At 46.0% G+C, this 17266-nt stretch overlaps 1 protein-coding gene across 8 annotated transcripts in view; it reads left to right on the top strand.

Annotated features, from left to right (window-relative positions):
* Positions 1–17266, top strand: part of LOC123754530 (uncharacterized) — a 63222-nt gene that overhangs the window by 24294 nt on the left and 21662 nt on the right. For 3 of the 8 annotated variants that reach the window (XR_011229034.1, XM_069326354.1, XM_069326348.1), the window contains exons 2-13: positions 628–760; positions 2932–3089; positions 3508–3643; positions 6398–6462; positions 7045–7150; positions 8027–8113; positions 10126–10264; positions 10875–11005; positions 12070–12249; positions 13320–13426; positions 15724–15948; positions 16447–17240. Coding sequence is in view for 7 of the 8 variants with exons in the window: in XM_069326354.1 (XP_069182455.1) it covers positions 2949–3089; positions 3508–3643; positions 6398–6462; positions 7045–7150; positions 8027–8113; positions 10126–10264; positions 10875–11005; positions 12070–12249; positions 13320–13426; positions 15724–15948; positions 16447–17240 (2111 nt within the window). In the remaining variant the exon portion in view is untranslated. The remainder of the gene's footprint in view (positions 1–627; positions 761–2931; positions 3090–3507; positions 3644–6397; positions 6463–7044; positions 7151–8026; positions 8114–10125; positions 10265–10874; positions 11006–12069; positions 12250–13319; positions 13427–15723; positions 15949–16446; positions 17241–17266) is intronic. The other 5 variants (XM_069326352.1, XM_069326351.1, XM_069326350.1 and 2 more) reach the window with 4 other exon arrangements.

Genomic DNA, 17266 nt, shown 5'->3' with positions numbered 1-17266 from the left:
CCTCTTCAGACTTAACGGGGCACGTAGCTTAAGGAATTTCATGGTGAGCAATAATGGTTGCTCAGGTTATCATGGTGAGCAAAAAGGTGCTCAAATATCATGGTAAGCAATAAGGTGTTCGAATTATCGTGGGAGCAATAATGGGCTCAAATGATCGTGGTGAACAACAATGTGCTCGAATTAGCGTGGTGAGCAATAAGGCGTTTGAATATCATGGTGAGCAATAATGAGTTCGGATTATCATGGTGAACAATAATGCGCTCTAATTATCACGTTAATTCATAGGTGAACAGTTGAGTCTGCTCGTTTTATTCAGGTTAAATAAGTGCAGGATCCTTCTTGAGGGATAACTAAGCACAGAATCAATTAAAGATTCATTGGTAAGCATCATTGCCTGCCCGTATTAAGCATAATAAGTTACAGTACTATAGGCCCTTGTAAGACCTAACGAAGCACAGCAACTTAAAGTTTAATGTTAATTCATTAGATGGTAAGAAACCTAAGGTTTCTGGAAAGAATTAATTCACTGTTACTACGACCAATCTTGCTTGGGAGGCAATTTGTAACGGATTATCCTAACCTATACGTTTCCCGGTTTAAAGCTCTCTATTACATGTTCACTTACAGATTTGCAAATTATCAATTTTGCTTGTGCTGATACTTCTTCAAAAACGCTTCAAAGACTGCTTATGGGCTGAAGCGAGAAAGAAGAAGTAGGCCAAACAAGACTGAAGCAACACTGCAGGTGATATTTCATCAGGTGAATTACAAAAATCCTAGTTCAAAGAAACTTAGATTAAATGTGTTTGTCTGGTTAAGACTAATCTAAGGTTTTCTTGGCAGACCTTAAGCGCCAGATTATTTTGGACCATGGTCCTGGTAAACTTGCAGGTATGGAAGTTTCTTGATGACTTCATCTTCCTGTGAGATTCTTGGGTACTAGAATTTCTTACCTTAATTTTATTAATTTACATATAGGCTTTTATTTTTTACAGAGGCTTGGTCGCTGTGACTAGCACCGGTTTAGGTTGCTGACCACTGATTATCCACTGAGGTCCATGAAAACATCTCGGCAAATATTAATTGTACTAGACTCAATCTGGGTTTAATTACTCAGCTGTTTTTCTCCCTTATGCTTGTTGCTGGAGAATTAATTTACTGCTGATGATTAAATTTTATTAATATTGATTGTTAGCAGGCATAGGTTTGTTCAGGTTTAAAACTTTACCTGTAAGTAGGTAGCCTCCTTCTGATTTGAGCAAATTCATGCCCTGTTGTTTAACTTGACCAGTAATAAACTGGTAGTAGTAGTCTGCTTCTACTAGTAGATTCACATCGGTGAGGCAGTCAAACATTAACTGGATGTCAGCCAATTTAAATCCATTTTGTTGTAGGAATCTGGCTGTGTACCCTAGACCCTTAACATTTAGGTCAAATGGGATTTGATCGACAACTATGCCCTAGACAGGGCTGACATAACCTCCTATACGTACAAGCGGTTGTATTACTGTATACTCTTGGGGTCCTCTATTAATCATGAACCCTGACAGGTTTAATTTTACCTGTGTTATTGGTTTTAATATAAGTGCCTCTGCCGCTTTCTGGGTAATTAAGGTTTTCTGGGACCCTTTGATCGAGTAGGTCACGAACGGCGATCTTGACCACTTTATTCTTGACTTGGAGTTGGGCAGTGAGCAATATTGCATCAACTTGAGATGCTGGTGATTGTACACTGTAAACTTCTCGCACCTTGCAGCTCTGTACTTGGGTAGAGTTTCTATCACTTACCTTGGGGTTTCAATACTTGATTTAGCATACTTGCACAGTGCAGCATGATGCTGCCCCTTTTTACACCTATTGCATGTGTTTAGTGGGGTCTCACAGTTGTTAGTACTATGTGGTTTGAGATACGCCATCAATTGCACGTAATAGCAACACAGGCTATACTGAATATGTTACAATTCCATTTCAATGTTTCCGATTGCATTGATAAATTAAATTTTCTTAGGTTTCGAATTATTTTCATTTTGATTTATTTGTTTTGTGTGACAATTCGAAGGAATTGAGCTGTGTTGCTTACCATACCATTCATTTTGTATGTATAAGTATAGATGCCACACCTATGACAGGTAAAAACTATGCTTTTCTTGAAAAACAGCGCCATCTGTTGCATGTAAAAGCAACACACATGCTATACTAAATATGTTACAATTCCATTTCAATGTTTCTGATTGCATTGATAAATTTAATTTTCATAGATTTTGATTTATTTTCATTTTGATTTAATTATTTTGTGTGAATTGCGTTGGAATTGAGCTGTGTTGTTTACCATACCGTTCATATAATTTACAGGGGGAAGAAACATCTGGAATTGCTTCACAGAAAACAACAGCAATGTAGCTGTAGAACTTCCTGTCGAAACCGAATATATATAGAATAACATTTTGACTCAATAAGTGACATGACCTCGGCTATAACTGGATGACAGCATTGTGTGACTTGAACCGTCATGCGGTTAATCCCATCACCGATACTAACCAGTCTGATCTAATTAGTGCCTCTCATTGCTGGAGGTGCGAAATAACACTCTTCTGATTTGCTCAAGTGTCCATCACTTAGGCTGGATGGTAGAGCGACGGTCTCGCTTCATGCAGGTCGGCGTTCAATCCCCGACCGTCCAAGTGGTTGGGCACTATTCCTTCCCACCGTCCCACCCAAATCATTATTCTGACCCCCTTCCAAGTGCTATATAGTCGTAATGGCTTGGCACTTGTTGCATCCCTCACTCTTCTGCGATGATTCGCTCTCTTCCTGTGACTTGTGTCGTCTCTGAACTTACTAACGTTACCTTCACACCAAATCTCTCCTGTGTTACGGTCATCGTGTGAGGCGTGATAAGGCTTACATGTACTAATTGTCCGTTGTTGTCAGGAGGCGAGGTGTGAGGGATGGTGAGTGTGAGGTGTGAGAGTGGCGGCTCCCGGGTCCTCCACACCCGCCTGCTGCTGCTGCTGCTGCTGCTGCTGCTGCTGGCCAAGGTCTCCATGGCCTCCATCTGTGTCAAGTCCTTTACCTGGACTGACGCCAAGGTGAGTCTCGTGTGTGTGTGTGTGTGTGTGTGTGTGTGTGTGTGTGTGTGTGTGTGTGTGTGTGTGTGTGTGTGTGTGTGTGTGTGTGTGTGTGTGTGTGTGTGTGTGTGTGTGTGTGTGTGTGTGTGTGTGTGTGTGTGTGTGTGTGTGTGAATGTGTGTGTGTGTGTGTGTGTGTGTGTGTGTGTGTGTGTGTGTGTGTGTGTGTGTGTGTGTGTGTGTGTGTGTGTGTGTGTGTGTGTGTGTGTGTGTGTGTGTGTGTGTGTGTGTGTGTGTGTGTGTGAATGTGTGTGTGTGTACATATGGAGCACATATGTGCCCACATTGTCCACAGTTGGACCATAAAGCCAGACGACTCAACAGCGATAAGATCCACCAGGCTGAAGCCCAACAGAGAGCCTTCCTTTTCCCTCTTGCAGAAGTCAGTGACGCTGGAGAACCGCGGGGGGATGCCCACGCCTCAGGTGGTGGGCGTGTGGCCAGTGGCCTCAGTGGCCGTCCTCAGCCAGACCTTCCTCAGCTCCTCCACCCCCGGCTACTCCACCACCGTCAATGGTCAGGCAACACCTGCTTTCTTCGTGGAATAAATATCTGGGTTTCAAGCGCCTTGAGGCCTTTGTGTTCTGTACAAATTTTCACTGCTGCTCCTGGTATGGGGTGTATAATAAATATACTAAATCTATCATGTTTTGGGACCCCGTCAGGGTCATCATTTGTTAAGTCTTTATACGCGGCCACGTTGCGAAACCTGTACATCTTTCCTCCGTTATTGTGGCTGAATCTGTATTTACTAAACTGTATTAAGATTACGCGCTTAGAACTTCACAACCTGAAGCTGTTATTACTATTATTTTTATAAACAGTTTCGTAGAGTTTCACAGCTCACACAACAAACTTTTTAGTAAATGCACACTATCTCTCTCTCTCTCTCTCTCTCTCTCTCTCTCTCTCTCTCTCTCTCTCTCTCTCTCTCTCTCTCTCTCTCTCTCTATTAATAAATTGTTTCTCTAGGAAACAATTTATTGAAAATAAAGAAAATCACTCGGCCTATTAGACAAATCGGGCCTTGCATAGTAGGCCGAGAAATGCGTTCTGGCTACTAGGTACGACATATATATATATATATATATATATATATATATATATATATATATATATATATATATATATATATATATATATATATATATATATATATATATATATATATATATATATATATATATATATATATATATATATATATATATATATATATATATATATATATATTTGCTGACAACACGAATTATTAACTGTTGGAGGAGTGCTGCCCTTGACCCGCCGCTCACACTGAAGTAATCATTCACAATTTAGGTCACTGTTTGTGGGTCGCAACGACGGTGTCAGTTGCCTGGGCACTGTTGGTTCACAGTTTGTTGTTCCGTGGTGCTTTCTCTCCCCCTTGTTCCATGGTGCTTTCTCTCCCCCTTGTTTCGTGGTGCTTTCTCTCCCTCTTGTTCCGTGGTGCTTTCTCTCTCCCTTGTTCCGTGGTGCTTTCTCTCTCCCTTGTTCCGTGGTGCTTTCTCTCCCTCTTGTTCCGTGTTGCTTTCTCTCCCTCTTGTTCCGTGTTGCTTTCTCTCCCTCTTGTTCCGTGGTGCTTTCTCTCCCCCTTGTTCCGTGTTGCTTTCTCTCCCCCTTGTTCCGTGGTGCTTTCTCTCCCTCTTGTTCCGTGGTGCTTTCTCTCCCTCTTGTTCCGTGGTGCTTTCTCTCCCCCTTGTTCCGTGGTGCTTTCTCTCCCTCTTGTTCCGTGTTGCTTTCTCTCCCTCTTGTTCCGTGTTGCTTTCTCTCCCTCTTGTTCCGTGGTGCTTTCTCTCCCCCTTGTTCCGTGTTGCTTTCTCTCCCCCTTGTTCCGTGGTGCTTTCTCTCCCTCTTGTTCCGTGGTGCTTTCTCTCCCTCTTGTTCCGTGTTGCTTTCTCTCCCTCTTGTTCCGTGGTGCTTTCTCTCCCCCTTGTTCCGTGTTGCTTTCTCTCCCCCTTGTTCCGTGGTGCTTTCTCTCCCTCTTGTTCCGTGGTGCTTTCTCTCCCTCTTGTTCCGTGGTGCTTTCTCTCCCTCTTGTTCCGTGTTGCTTTCTCTCCCTCTTGTTCCGTGGTGCTTTCTCTCCCCCTTGTTCCGTGGTGCTTTCTCTCCCTCTTGTTCCGTGGTGCTTTCTCTCCCTCTTGTTCCGTGGTGCTTTCTCTCTCCCTTGTTCCGTGGTGCTTTCTCTCCCCCTTGTTCCGTGGTGCTTTCTCTCCCTCTTGTTCCGTGGTGCTTTCTCTCTCCCTTGTTCCGTGGTGCTTTCTCTCCCCCTTGTTCCGTGGTGCTTTCTCTCTCCCTTGTTCCGTGGTGCTTTCTCTCCCTCTTGTTCCGTGGTGCTTTCTCTCCCTCTTGTTCCGTGGTGCTTTCTCTCCCCCTTGTTCCGTGGTGCTTTCTCTCCCTCTTGTTCCGTGGTGCTTTCTCTCCCTCTTGTTCCGTGGTGCTTTCTCTCCCTCTTGTTCCGTGGTGCTTTCTCTCCCCCTTGTTCCGTGGTGCTTTCTCTCCCTCTTGTTCCGTGGTGCTTTCTCTCCCTCTTGTTCCGTGGTGCTTTCTCTCCCTCTTGTTCCGTGGTGCTTTCTCTCTCCCTTGTTCCGTGGTGCTTTCTCTCCCTCTTGTTCCGTGGTGCTTTCTCTCCCTTGTTCCGTGGTGCTGTCTCTCCCCCTTGTTCCGTGGTGCTTTCTCTCCCTCTTGTTCCGTGGTGCTTTCTCTCCCTCTTGTTCCGTGGTGCTGTCTCTCCCTTTTGTTCCGTGGTGCTGTCTCTCCCTCTTGTTCCGTGGTGCTTTCTCTCCCTCTTGTTCCGTGGTGCTTTCTCTCCCTCTTGTTCCGTGGTGCTTTCTCTCCCCCTTGTTCCGTGGTGCTTTCTCTCCCTCTTGTTCCTCTGTGTTACTTTCTCTCCCCCTTGCTCCGTGGTGCTTTCTCTCCCTCTTGTTCCGTGGTGCTTTCTCTCCCCCTTGTTCCGTGGTGCTTTCTCTCCCTCTTGTTCCTCTGTGTTACTTTCTCTCCCCCTTGCTCCGTGCTTTACACCTTCATTCATTAATAAAAAAGTAATTAAAATTCCCAACTACAAGTGTTTACAGTTTTAAAGTCGACACGTTGTTCGTCATACCTGGGCGTGGTGTGTATGTGTGTATGACCGGTGACTCCTGCTGGTGCTCCATACATGTTGTGTATGATCACACAGCTAGTTTACGGAGTGTCAACACTGGCTGGGTTAAGTATACACCCCACGAGACACTGTTTACTGTGTACTTCCAGATGCACCTGTAGATGGCAGCACCCTGGCGGTGGACCTCTCCAGCGCCCCTGATGTGGCCCCAGAGGTCAGTCACTATGCATACAACACTATTGTATTATACAACTCATTGGTATTTGAGGATTTTAGCTTTTATTGCAGTATAAAATAGATGCAACAAACCCTTCAGTTGGTGGTCAGATGTTTATGTCAAGTATTGACTTATTAAAGGTGTTGAAAGTGAAAAGTCAAATTCTTAATTATTAAAGTCAGTTAAAGTATTAAAGTCAATAATTATTAACATTATTAGTCAATAATTTTGATATTAAAGTCAATAATTTTGTTTCGTTGGTCACTACTTGTGTTTCCAGGACAATATTCTTGCCCATATTAGTTATACCAACGGCCAAGTTGTTACGGGTCACTGGTAACGACCATTAAGGTGATGCAGACGAGGAGTCACAATAACGTGGCTGAACTATGTTGACCGAAGCACACATTAGAAAGTGAAGGGATGACGACGTTTCAGTCCGTCCTGGAGCATTCTCAAGTCGGTTGTGGGATCGAGTTGAGAACGGTCCAGGACGGACCGAAACGTCGTCGTCCCTTCACTTTCTAGTGTGTAGTTTAGTCAACATTAAGGAGATGTTTAACGAGGCTGTGTTGGCAGACATGTGGGTACTACCTGGTCTGCGTCACCACCATGAATCAACCAGTTAACGCAACTCTACACTTCGACTACAAGTGCGTCATGCAAGTGAAGCAATGTATGGAAGGTGAGTCATCCGTCGTGACTCGTGACTCGTCGTGACTCACGTGAGTCGTGAGTCATACATATGTGTATGAGTGAACATACACTCATACACAGACTCGTGTATCACTTATTATGGATTGAACGTTTAACGTGTATTAAGCAGCTATTGCTTGGACTTGTTCATGCATATATATATATATATTTATATACTTTGATCTTATTTTACATATTTACTTTATATATTCAATATAATTATTATGTGGCGTAAAAATATGATGAGTTAAGAGACGATCTCAGAGTGTGTGGGATTACCCTAACCTAACCTGACCCTTCCCTACATCTCAGTTCCTTGTCCCCACTATCCCTGTACCTTGTCCCCCCCCTATCCCTGTACCTTGTCCCCCCCTATCCCTGTACCTTGTCCCCCCCTATCCCTGTACCTTGTCCCCCCCTATCCCTGTACCTTGCCCCCCCTATCCCTGCACCTTGTCCCCACTATCCCTGCACCTTGTCCCCCCCCCTATCCCTGCACCTTGTCCCCCCCCTATCCCTGTACCTTGTCCCCACTATCCCTGTACCTTGTCCCCCCCTATCCCTGTACCTTGTCCCCCCCTATCCCTGTACCTTGTCCCCCCCTATCCCTGTACCTTGTCCCCCCCTATCCCTGCACCTTGTCCCCCCTATCCCTGCACCTTGTCCCCCCTATCCCTGTACCTTGTCCCCCCCTATCCCTGCACCTTGTCCCCCCCTATCCCTGCACCTTGTCCCCCCTATCCCTGCACCTTGTCCCCCCCTATCCCTATCCAGTGCTGTACAACCATACTGGCTCAGCGCCTTCTTATAACTACCTATTTAATGATGAGTAAATTCTAGAAGTAACTGATGAGTGTGTGGGCAGAGGTGGACCTGGTGTGGGTGGCCGAGGGTGTCGGGGAGGACGCCCCGTATGTCTACGTCAACGCCCAGGGTCCCGTCTACGCCAGTGGTGAGTCACGCTCCTGCCCCGACCTCACCTAACCTACCCTAACCTTACCTAACCTAACCTAACCTAACCTAACCTAACCTAACCTAATCTAACCTAACATTACCAAACCTAACCTAACCTAACCTAACCTAATCTAACCTAACCTAACCTAACCTAACCTAACCTAACCTAACCTAACCTAATCTAACCTAACCTAACCTAACCTAATCTAACCTAACCTAACCTAACCTAACCTAACCTAACTTAACCTAACCTAACCTAACCTAACCTAACCTAACCTAACCTAACCTAATCTAACCTAACATTACCAAACCTAATCTAACCTAACCTAACCTAACCTTACCTCCCAGTGTTTACCTACCGTCGTCGATACAAGAGTATGCCTTAGTCAAGAGTATGCCTTAGTCAAGACTATGCCTTAGTCAAGAGTATGCCTTAGTCAAGACTATGCCTTAGTCAAGAGTATGCCTTAGTCAAGACTATGCCTTGGTCAAGAGTATGCCTTAGTCAAGAGTATGCCTTAGACAAGAGTATGCCTTAGTCAAGACTATGCCTTAGTCAAGACTATGCCTTAGTCAAGACTATGCCTTAGTCAAGACTATGCCTTAGTCAAGAGTATGCCTTAGTCAAGAGTATGCCTTAGACAAGAGTATGCCTTAGTCAAGAGTATGCCTTAGTCAAGAGTATGCCTTAGTCAAGACTATGCCTTAGTCAAGACTATGCCTTAGTCAAGAGTATGCCTTAGACTAGAGTATGCCTTAGTCAAGAGTATGCCTTAATCAAGAGTATGCCTTAGACTAGAGTATGCCTTAGTCAAGAGTATGCCTTAATCAAGAGTATGCCTTAGTCAAGAGTATGCCTTAGACAAGAGTATGCCTTAGTCAAGAGTATGCCTTAGTCAAGACTATGCCTTAGTCAAGAGTATGCCTTAGACTAGAGTATGCCTTAGTCAAGAGTATGCCTTAATCAAGAGTATGCCTTAGTCAAGAGTATGCCTTAGACAAGAGTATGCCTTAGTCAAGAGTATGCCTTAGTCAAGACTATGCCTTAGTCAAGAGTATGCCTTAGACTAGAGTATGCCTTAGTCAAGAGTATGCCTTAATCAAGAGTATGCCTTAGTCAAGAGTATGCCTTAGTCAAGACTATGCCTTAGTCAAGAGTATGCCTTAGACTAGAGTATGCCTTAGTCAAGAGTATGCCTTAATCAAGAGTATGCCTTAGTCAAGAGTATGCCTTAGTCAAGAGTATGCCTTAGTCAAGACTATGCCTTAGTCAAGAGTATGCCTTAGTCAAGACTATGCCTTAGTCAAGAGTATGCCTTAGTCAAGACTATGCCTTAGTCAAGAGTATGCCTTAGTCAAGACTATGCCTTAGTCAAGAGTATGCCTTAGTCAAGACTATGCCTTAGTCAAGAGTATGCCTTAGTCAAGAGTATGCCTTAGTCAAGACTATGCCTTAGTCAAGAGTATGCCTTAGTCAAGAGTATGCCTTAGTCAAGAGTATGCCTTAGTCAAGACTATGCCTTAGTCAAGAGTATGCCTTAGTCAGGAGTATGCCTTAGTCAAGAGTATGCCTCCTGGCCACCCATCCTCCTGTTTACTTTTTATAACAATGTGCACCATAGTACAAAGATTGACGTACTAAGAAATTAGACAGTAGAACTTTGTACTTTTCACTTTATAGAGTCCGACAAAATTAAGCTATAAACAAACTAGGGCCATTATATTTGTATATAGGGACAAGTATAGTACACACTTGTACTATATGAGGCCTCTGATATCGAGTATTAGACCTAGGAAGGTTAAGTTAGTTTATCTCTGCAACAGAAGTAGAAAATCATTTTTCCAGTTTGTTCAAATTCAATAGCACTGATTTCGACTTTCTAACTGCGTTGTACGTTGGTATATGTACTATGATCCTCATCCTTGCTGTAAGTACTACCAAAACAGGAAGATGGGCTGGAAGGTCAGTTATATTTCCTGTTCGTAAAGATGAGTACCTTGGTGGTGCAGGTATGACAGTGAGCATCATGAACGGGGGCCCGGAGGCTCTCTCCAGCTCCTCCGCTCTCAACGCCCCGGAGGTGGCCGCCTTCATCTCCTTGAGGGAACCTTTTGACGACAGCAGCACCCTCTTCTCCAACACCAACATGTAAGTCAACCACCAGATACATTCTGCACCAACACTTCCCCAGATCCTCTAATGTCTGTGAGAACATATTGAGATGCCTGTTAAGGCCCATCATGGGCCAGTTGGTGATGTGTGTGTCTGGGGACACTAGTGGTATATGGTGAGACTATATATATATATATATATATATATATATATATATATATATATATATATATATATATATATATATATATATATATATATATATATATATATATATATATATATATATATATATTGCAAACTATTGTTGGGTGGGAATAGGATTTCATGCATCTACTAACCCTGTATATGTATGTTCGAACACCCCCTCCCCCCACCACTTCCTCGCGGATATGAATCAATGTCACTGGGATGAACATAGGGTGGTCGGAGGTCACCATAATTCAAAAGAGAACAACGTGGCAGTGCCACATTCAGACCCCCACGAGGTGGTTATTTGTCCCTGCCAGACAGCGACGTATCTAAATATTTTAAAAACAAAACATAAGAAAGAGAGAGACAGACAAATAGACAAAGACAGAGACACAGAGACTCAGAAGCAGTAATTATAACATATCATAATGGTCAGGTCTGTCCCCCGCCCCAGGTCCCTCCAGGAGGCCATGCAAGAGTTCACCTCCATCAACCTGGTGTTTGAGTCCTACGGTAATGATGGACTCTTCCGCCTCCCGGGCTGGGAGATGTTGCTGATTGATGCCGGCACCAACACCACCATGGGTAAGTGGACCTCCCCCAGCGCTGTCTCGGTCCTTGGTAACACCTCTGTAACACTGCCTCGGTCCTTGGTAACACCTCTGTAACACTGTCTCAGTAGTTGTCAACACCCTAGCAACACTGCCTCAGTAGTTGTCAACACCTCAGCAACACTGCCTCAGTAGTTGTCAACACCCTAGCAACACTGCCTCAGTAGTTGTCAACACCTCAGCAACACTGCCTCAGTAGTTGTCAACACCTCAGCAACACTGCCTCAGTAGTTGTCAACACCTCAGCAACACTGCCTCAGTAGTTGTCAACACCCTAGCAACACTGCCTCAGTAGTTGTCAACACCTCAGCAACACTGCCTCAGTAGTTGTCAACACCTCAGCAACACTGCCTCAGTAGTTGTCAACACCTCAGCAACACTGCCTCAGTAGTTGTCAACACCTCAGCAACACTGCCTCAGTAGTTGTCAACACCCTAGCAACACTGGGCTGTGAAACCTTTGATAGAATATTATATTCAAATTAGACACATAAAAGATTATTCTCTGGGTGAGACTCGAGGTGGTGATAGGAGGAGAATAGACAGAGAAGGAGATAATAGACAGAATGAGAGAATAGACAGAGAAGGAGATAATAGACAGAATGAGAGAACAGACAGAGAAGGAGAGAACAAACAGAGAATGAGAGAAGTATATGTAGTGAGGGACACAGTACCGGGGACTTACCGACCTGCTGCTTGTCACTTGGATCAGGTTTCTCAGGCAACATAGTGAGGATGTTTTTACATCAAGGATTTTATGGTATTAATTGTTGTGTTGTACATCAGTGTTGTGTTGTTGTGGAGTTGTGTTGTATGTACATCAGAGGTGTTTGTCTGTGCATTGATACCGATGCCATCCAAGAATAAATTAAAGTAAAGCACTTAGACAATATCACATATAGTATGTCACTACCTCAAGTGAACAACATTGTCTCGAAGAATGTTTCACTGTTATACATCACTGCTCCCTGACCTTGTTTAACGACCCCTGCAGAAAAGGTCCACCTCAACTTCCAGTACAAATCTTTGTCCACCGCAGCGCTGCCGGCCAACTCCAGTCTGGCGGTGGACCTGAGCCTGTTGACGGGGCCGTCCAAGCTGCCGTGTCAGTCTGGCATCCTCGTCCTCCTCCTCGACCCTTACAACAGGACCAACGACGTCGACAGATCCAACAACATCGTTATGTTTCCCATCGACCTCCTGTGCTCCGGTGGTGGGGGTGAGTATGGAGATGTTGACTACATTGTTATCAGGGAGGGAGGGAGGGAGGGAGGGTGTTTTGTGCGTGTCTGTGTACTTACCAAACTATGCTTGTGAGTGTTGGGCTTTAGCTCCTCATTCACTTCTTAAATTGCCGTCATACCTATTTTTAACTGCATGGATAGGGGTCATTCGCCTCTATCACTTCCTGGCTCGTTCCCCTTCCACATTATTGTGTGTGTGTGTGTGTGTGTGTGTGTGTGTGTGTGTGTGTGTGTGTGTGTGTGTGTGTGTGTGTGTGTGTGTGTGTGTGTGTGTGTGTGTGTGTGTGTGTGTGTGTGTGTGTGTGTGTGTGTGTGTGTGTGTTTGTGTGTGTGTGTGTACTCACCTATTTGTGTGTGTTTGTGTGTGTGTGTGTACTCACCTATTTGTGTGCTCACCTATTTGTGCTTGCGGGAGTTGAGCTCTGGCTCTTTGGCCCCGCCTCTCAACCGTCAATCAACAGGTGTACAGGATCCTGAGCCTACTGGGCTTTACCATATCTACACTTGAAACTGTGTATGGAGTCAGCCTCCACCACATCACTGCCTAATGCAATCCATTTGTCAACCACTTTGACACTAAAAAAGTTCTTTCTAATATCTCTGTGGCTCATTTGGGCACTCAATTTCCGCCTGTGTCCCCTAGTGCGTGAGCCCCCTTGGGTTAAATAGCATGTCCTTATCTACCCAATCAATTCCTTTGAGAATCTTGAATGTGGTGATCATGTCCCCCCTAACTCGTCTGTCTTCCAGCGATGTGAGGTTAAGCTCCCATAGTCTCTCCTCGTAGCTCATACCTCTCAGCTCGGATACTAGTTTGGTGGCAAACCTTTGAACCTCTGTACAACACTAATAGTGGATTACCTGGTACGTGTGAGACTAATCTCAGTAGACTGTAAGTAATACCATCCTCTCCAGGAGCAGTTAATTCCAGTTGGCGGAGAGTTTGGTGTAGGAGCGATGAGAGTGTCGCAGACGGCGGCCAACGGAGCTTGGTCTCAGTAGACTTTACTGACGGTATGGTTAAGGTCCCTGTTGTGGGTTGCAGAGTCGATTGGGAGCATGTGTGAGGTGATCCCCTACATGGAGAGTGAGGGCCGCGACGCCATGCTTCTTGTCAAGGACAACTTCAGCCCCGCTAGTTACGTCTACAAGGTGAGTTACTCTTGTGTGTTGGGGGCTAGTTACGTCTACAAGGTGAGTTACTCTTGTGTGTTGGAGGGCTAGTTACGTCTACAAGGTGAGTTACTCTTGTGTGTTGGGGGCTAGTTACGTCTATAAGGTGAGTTATGTGCTGGCTACGTCAAGTAGGTGAGTTACTCTTGTATGTTGGGGGCTGGCTACGTCTACAAGGTGGGATATGCCTCAGCTATGTCTACAAGGTGGGGTATGCCTCAGCTATGTCTACAAGGTGGGGTATGCCCCAGATACGTCTACGATTGTGCATAAAAATTATCGATTCTTCGCTACCCAGGAAGATCCTGCCACAAAGCTATGATCTCTACGGGTGCTTGTGTATCTTTCTCCTGCTCACTAGGTAGAGTGAAGCACTGTACCCTTCACACTCCTCACTCTACCGTTATTAGAGCGCATAGCGCACACTCTCTCTTCACAAATCGCTCGAGCTTCAATTTGGAAGATCGATCTTTAATTTCCTAACTAATGAACACAATCCAAATGTCTGCACTTATAATTACCTTAGTCAAAGGATGAGCATTCTCCATGAGTCTCTCTCTCGCTTCACATGCAGTGAGCTCCGTTCTGCTCTGTGCGATGATGTGTTGTCAGGACACCTGTATTCACCTAGTTGTATTCACCTAGTTGTACTTGCGGGGGTTGAGCTCTGCTCTTTCGGCCCGCCTCTTAACTATCAATCAACTGTTACTAACTACTTTTTTACCCGCACACCACACACACACACCCCAGGAAGCAGCCCGTGACAGCTGACTAACTCCTAGGTACCTATTTACTGCTAGGTAACACGGGCATCAGGGTGAAAGAAACTTCGCCCATCGTTTCTCGCCGGCGCCGGGAATCGAACCCGGGCCACTAGATCACGTGTCCAGGGTGCTATCCACACAGCCACCAGCGCCCCGGCGTGTGGGAGTTGGGACGGTGTTGTCAGCACCGCTGACAACATGTGTAAGGGCTCCTGACAGCTGAATGGACAGCGCTTCGGATTCGTAGTCCTGAGGTTCCGTGTTCGTTCCCCGGTGGAGGCGGAGACAAATGGGCAAAATGTTTATTTCACCCTGATGCCCCCTGTTACCTAGCAGTAAATAGGTACCAGGAAGTTAGACAGCTGCTACGGGCTGCTTCCTGGGGTGGAGGTCTGGTCGAGGACCGGGCCGCGGGAACGCTAAGACCCGAAATCATCTGAAGAAAACCGCTTCAGTGGGAGTTGGGACGGTGTTGTCAGCACCGCCTCAGTGGGAGTTGGGACGGTGTTGTCAGCACCGCTTCAGTGGGAGTTGGGACGGTGTTGTCAGCACCGCCTCAGTGGGAGTTGGGACGGTGTTGTCAGCACCGCCTCAGTGGGAGGTGACATAGTCAGTTGAGCTCAATGCTCTACCTTGTCTAGACGCCTCACAGAGATCGCTTATTGTCTGTTCACGTTCTCCTTAAGTACACTTAGAGCTCCTCATAGCTCCGAGCTTCTGTTGCTCTATGTTACTAGAGTACACTTCAAGTATTAAGTAACCAACAGCCAGGTCACACTTGTAACGTCTGGGAACTCTGCCTCCTCTCCTCTCTTCCCCGTCACTTATACCGTTACCTTCCAGGGCAGGGCACTGTTACTTGCATGTCCGTAGCATATGTCTTTCTGAAGAATTACAGTCATGTCTCCCTGGGCTCACTGAGCGCATTATACACGCTTCTTCCTTTGTTTACGTCGCCTTCCATAACACGAAACACCGTGACTACAATATTACCATAGCATCCACGTGTGTGTGTGTGTACGCACCTATTTGTACTCACCTAGTTGTGTTTGCGGGGGTTGAGCTTTGCTTTTTCGGCCCGCCTCTGAACTATCAATCAACTGTTTACTAACTACTTTTTTTCACACCAAACACACACCCCAGGAAGCAGCCCGTGACAGCTGACTAACTCCCAGGTACCTATTTCGTGCTAGGTAACAGGGGCATTCAGGGTGAAAGAAACTTTGCCCATTTGTTTCTGCCTGGTGCGGGAATCGAACCCGCGCCACAGAATTACGAGTCCTGCGCGCTATCCACCAGGCTACCAGGCCCCCTGGTAGTTTGTGTGTGTGTGTGTGTGTGTGTGTGTGTGTGTGTGTGTGTGTGTGTGTGTGTGTGTGTGTGTGTGTGTGTGTATTTGAGTAAATCGTGACTCTTTGTGCACAATAAGGTAACTGTAACAAGGGTCATGGCAGGATTTGTTAGTCTCTGTATTTATTAATTCATGTGGTAATGTACTGTCATGTGTGGCAGGGCGAGGGCCACCGCCGGGGGTTCCTGACGGCGACGTCGGCCGACGTGGAGAAGAAGTCGATGCAGTACAATTGGGCCAACGACCGGGCCGCCAGGCTGCAGGCCCTGAACCTGTGCCCCATGGAGGATCCTGCCTCGGACGGGGCCCCCAACAACTCCCTGGTGATGAGGGCCAAGAGGGTCCTCGACACCCTCCTGGTGGATATGAAGTCAATGACGACGGATGTAAGTGTTTATAGCTTGTAGGAACACTCTGGGGTGACCGGGTGTGTCATCCGGACTCCTCAGCTTGATGGCTGATCTGTGCCCGGCTGCTTCTAAATTATTCCGGATAAGGAGTAAAGAACTCAGAGGAGAGCATCTCTCTCTCTCTCTCTCTCTCTCTCTCTCTCTCTCTCTCTCTCTCTCTCTCTCTCTCTCTCTCTCTCTCTGTCTCTCTCTCTCTCTCTCTGTCTCTCTCTCTCTCTCTCTCTCCTCCTTTCACCTTGCCCCCACAAGCTGTCGTACGGAAACATGTTTCCTTCTATAACTTGTATACATTTATGTTCATGATATTAACAAAGTGTTGACGTATACTAAGTCCTTTTACCTTCTTATCAGTAAACTAACAAGGGACCTTGTTCCTTAAATCTTACTGGGGAGAGTTCACATTGACGAGAGGTGTCTATTTGCCCTGCAACATTGCATCGTATATGTCACGTTGATAACTGTTGATGTCGACAGAGCGCGGAGGAGTTGGAGGCCCACCAGCAGGTGCTCCTGATGGCCGAGGTGGCCAGCGACCTGATTGGCGAGGCCATGGAGGAGGACGGCGTGTGGAGGAGCCTGGCGCTCAAGATCCTGGGCATGGAGGTCCGCACGATGATGAAACACCAGTTTGGCCCCTTGGCCATGATGATATGTTCTGGTGGTATGGGGCCCTTTGGTGAGACGGGACTGTTTGGTGGAAAAGGCATGTTTGGTGGAATGGGCAACCAGGATAAATGGGGGTCGAAGGGGCGAACAGATACATTTTTTGGATCGAGGCTATTAAATATATTACCTAACTTAGCATCTGTGTTTAATGGGACAGGACTCCCCTTCCAACTACCATCCTTCCTACTGAACAGAACAGGACTCGCTGGAATATTTGGATCCTGGAATATGCTTCGATCGTCGCTACCTTTAGGCCTGACAGCTGGACAGTGGAATGGAACGGGATTTCCGTTCGGATCCAAGTGCTGGCGGTTCAATGGAACGGGTTCACCCTTTAATCTGAGCTCCTTACGGTGGGGCGGACTGGGCCACTTGCTCTGGAATGGGTCGGGACTCTGGTTCTTAAATGGAACGGGACAAAATGGTGCGCTGGGACCTTGGTTGTGGAATGCAACCACACCATTGCCTTTTGGAACGGATCCCTGGTTATGGAACGGAACATCAGTCTGGCACTGTAACAAAACTGCAGCGACATCTATATTCCCAAACCTGAACAATTTGTTTGGAACGACAAGATTCCGTTTTCTCCATTCAGGACAAGAGTAAGTACCATCCTTTTTATATATCA

The sequence above is a fragment of the Procambarus clarkii genome, chromosome 18, assembly GCF_040958095.1.
Source record: "Procambarus clarkii isolate CNS0578487 chromosome 18, FALCON_Pclarkii_2.0, whole genome shotgun sequence".
Classification (NCBI taxonomy): Eukaryota; Metazoa; Arthropoda; class Malacostraca; order Decapoda; family Cambaridae; genus Procambarus; species Procambarus clarkii.
The sequence above is the reverse complement of the archived record's forward strand: the minus strand, read 5'-3'. Positions and strand labels throughout refer to the sequence as shown.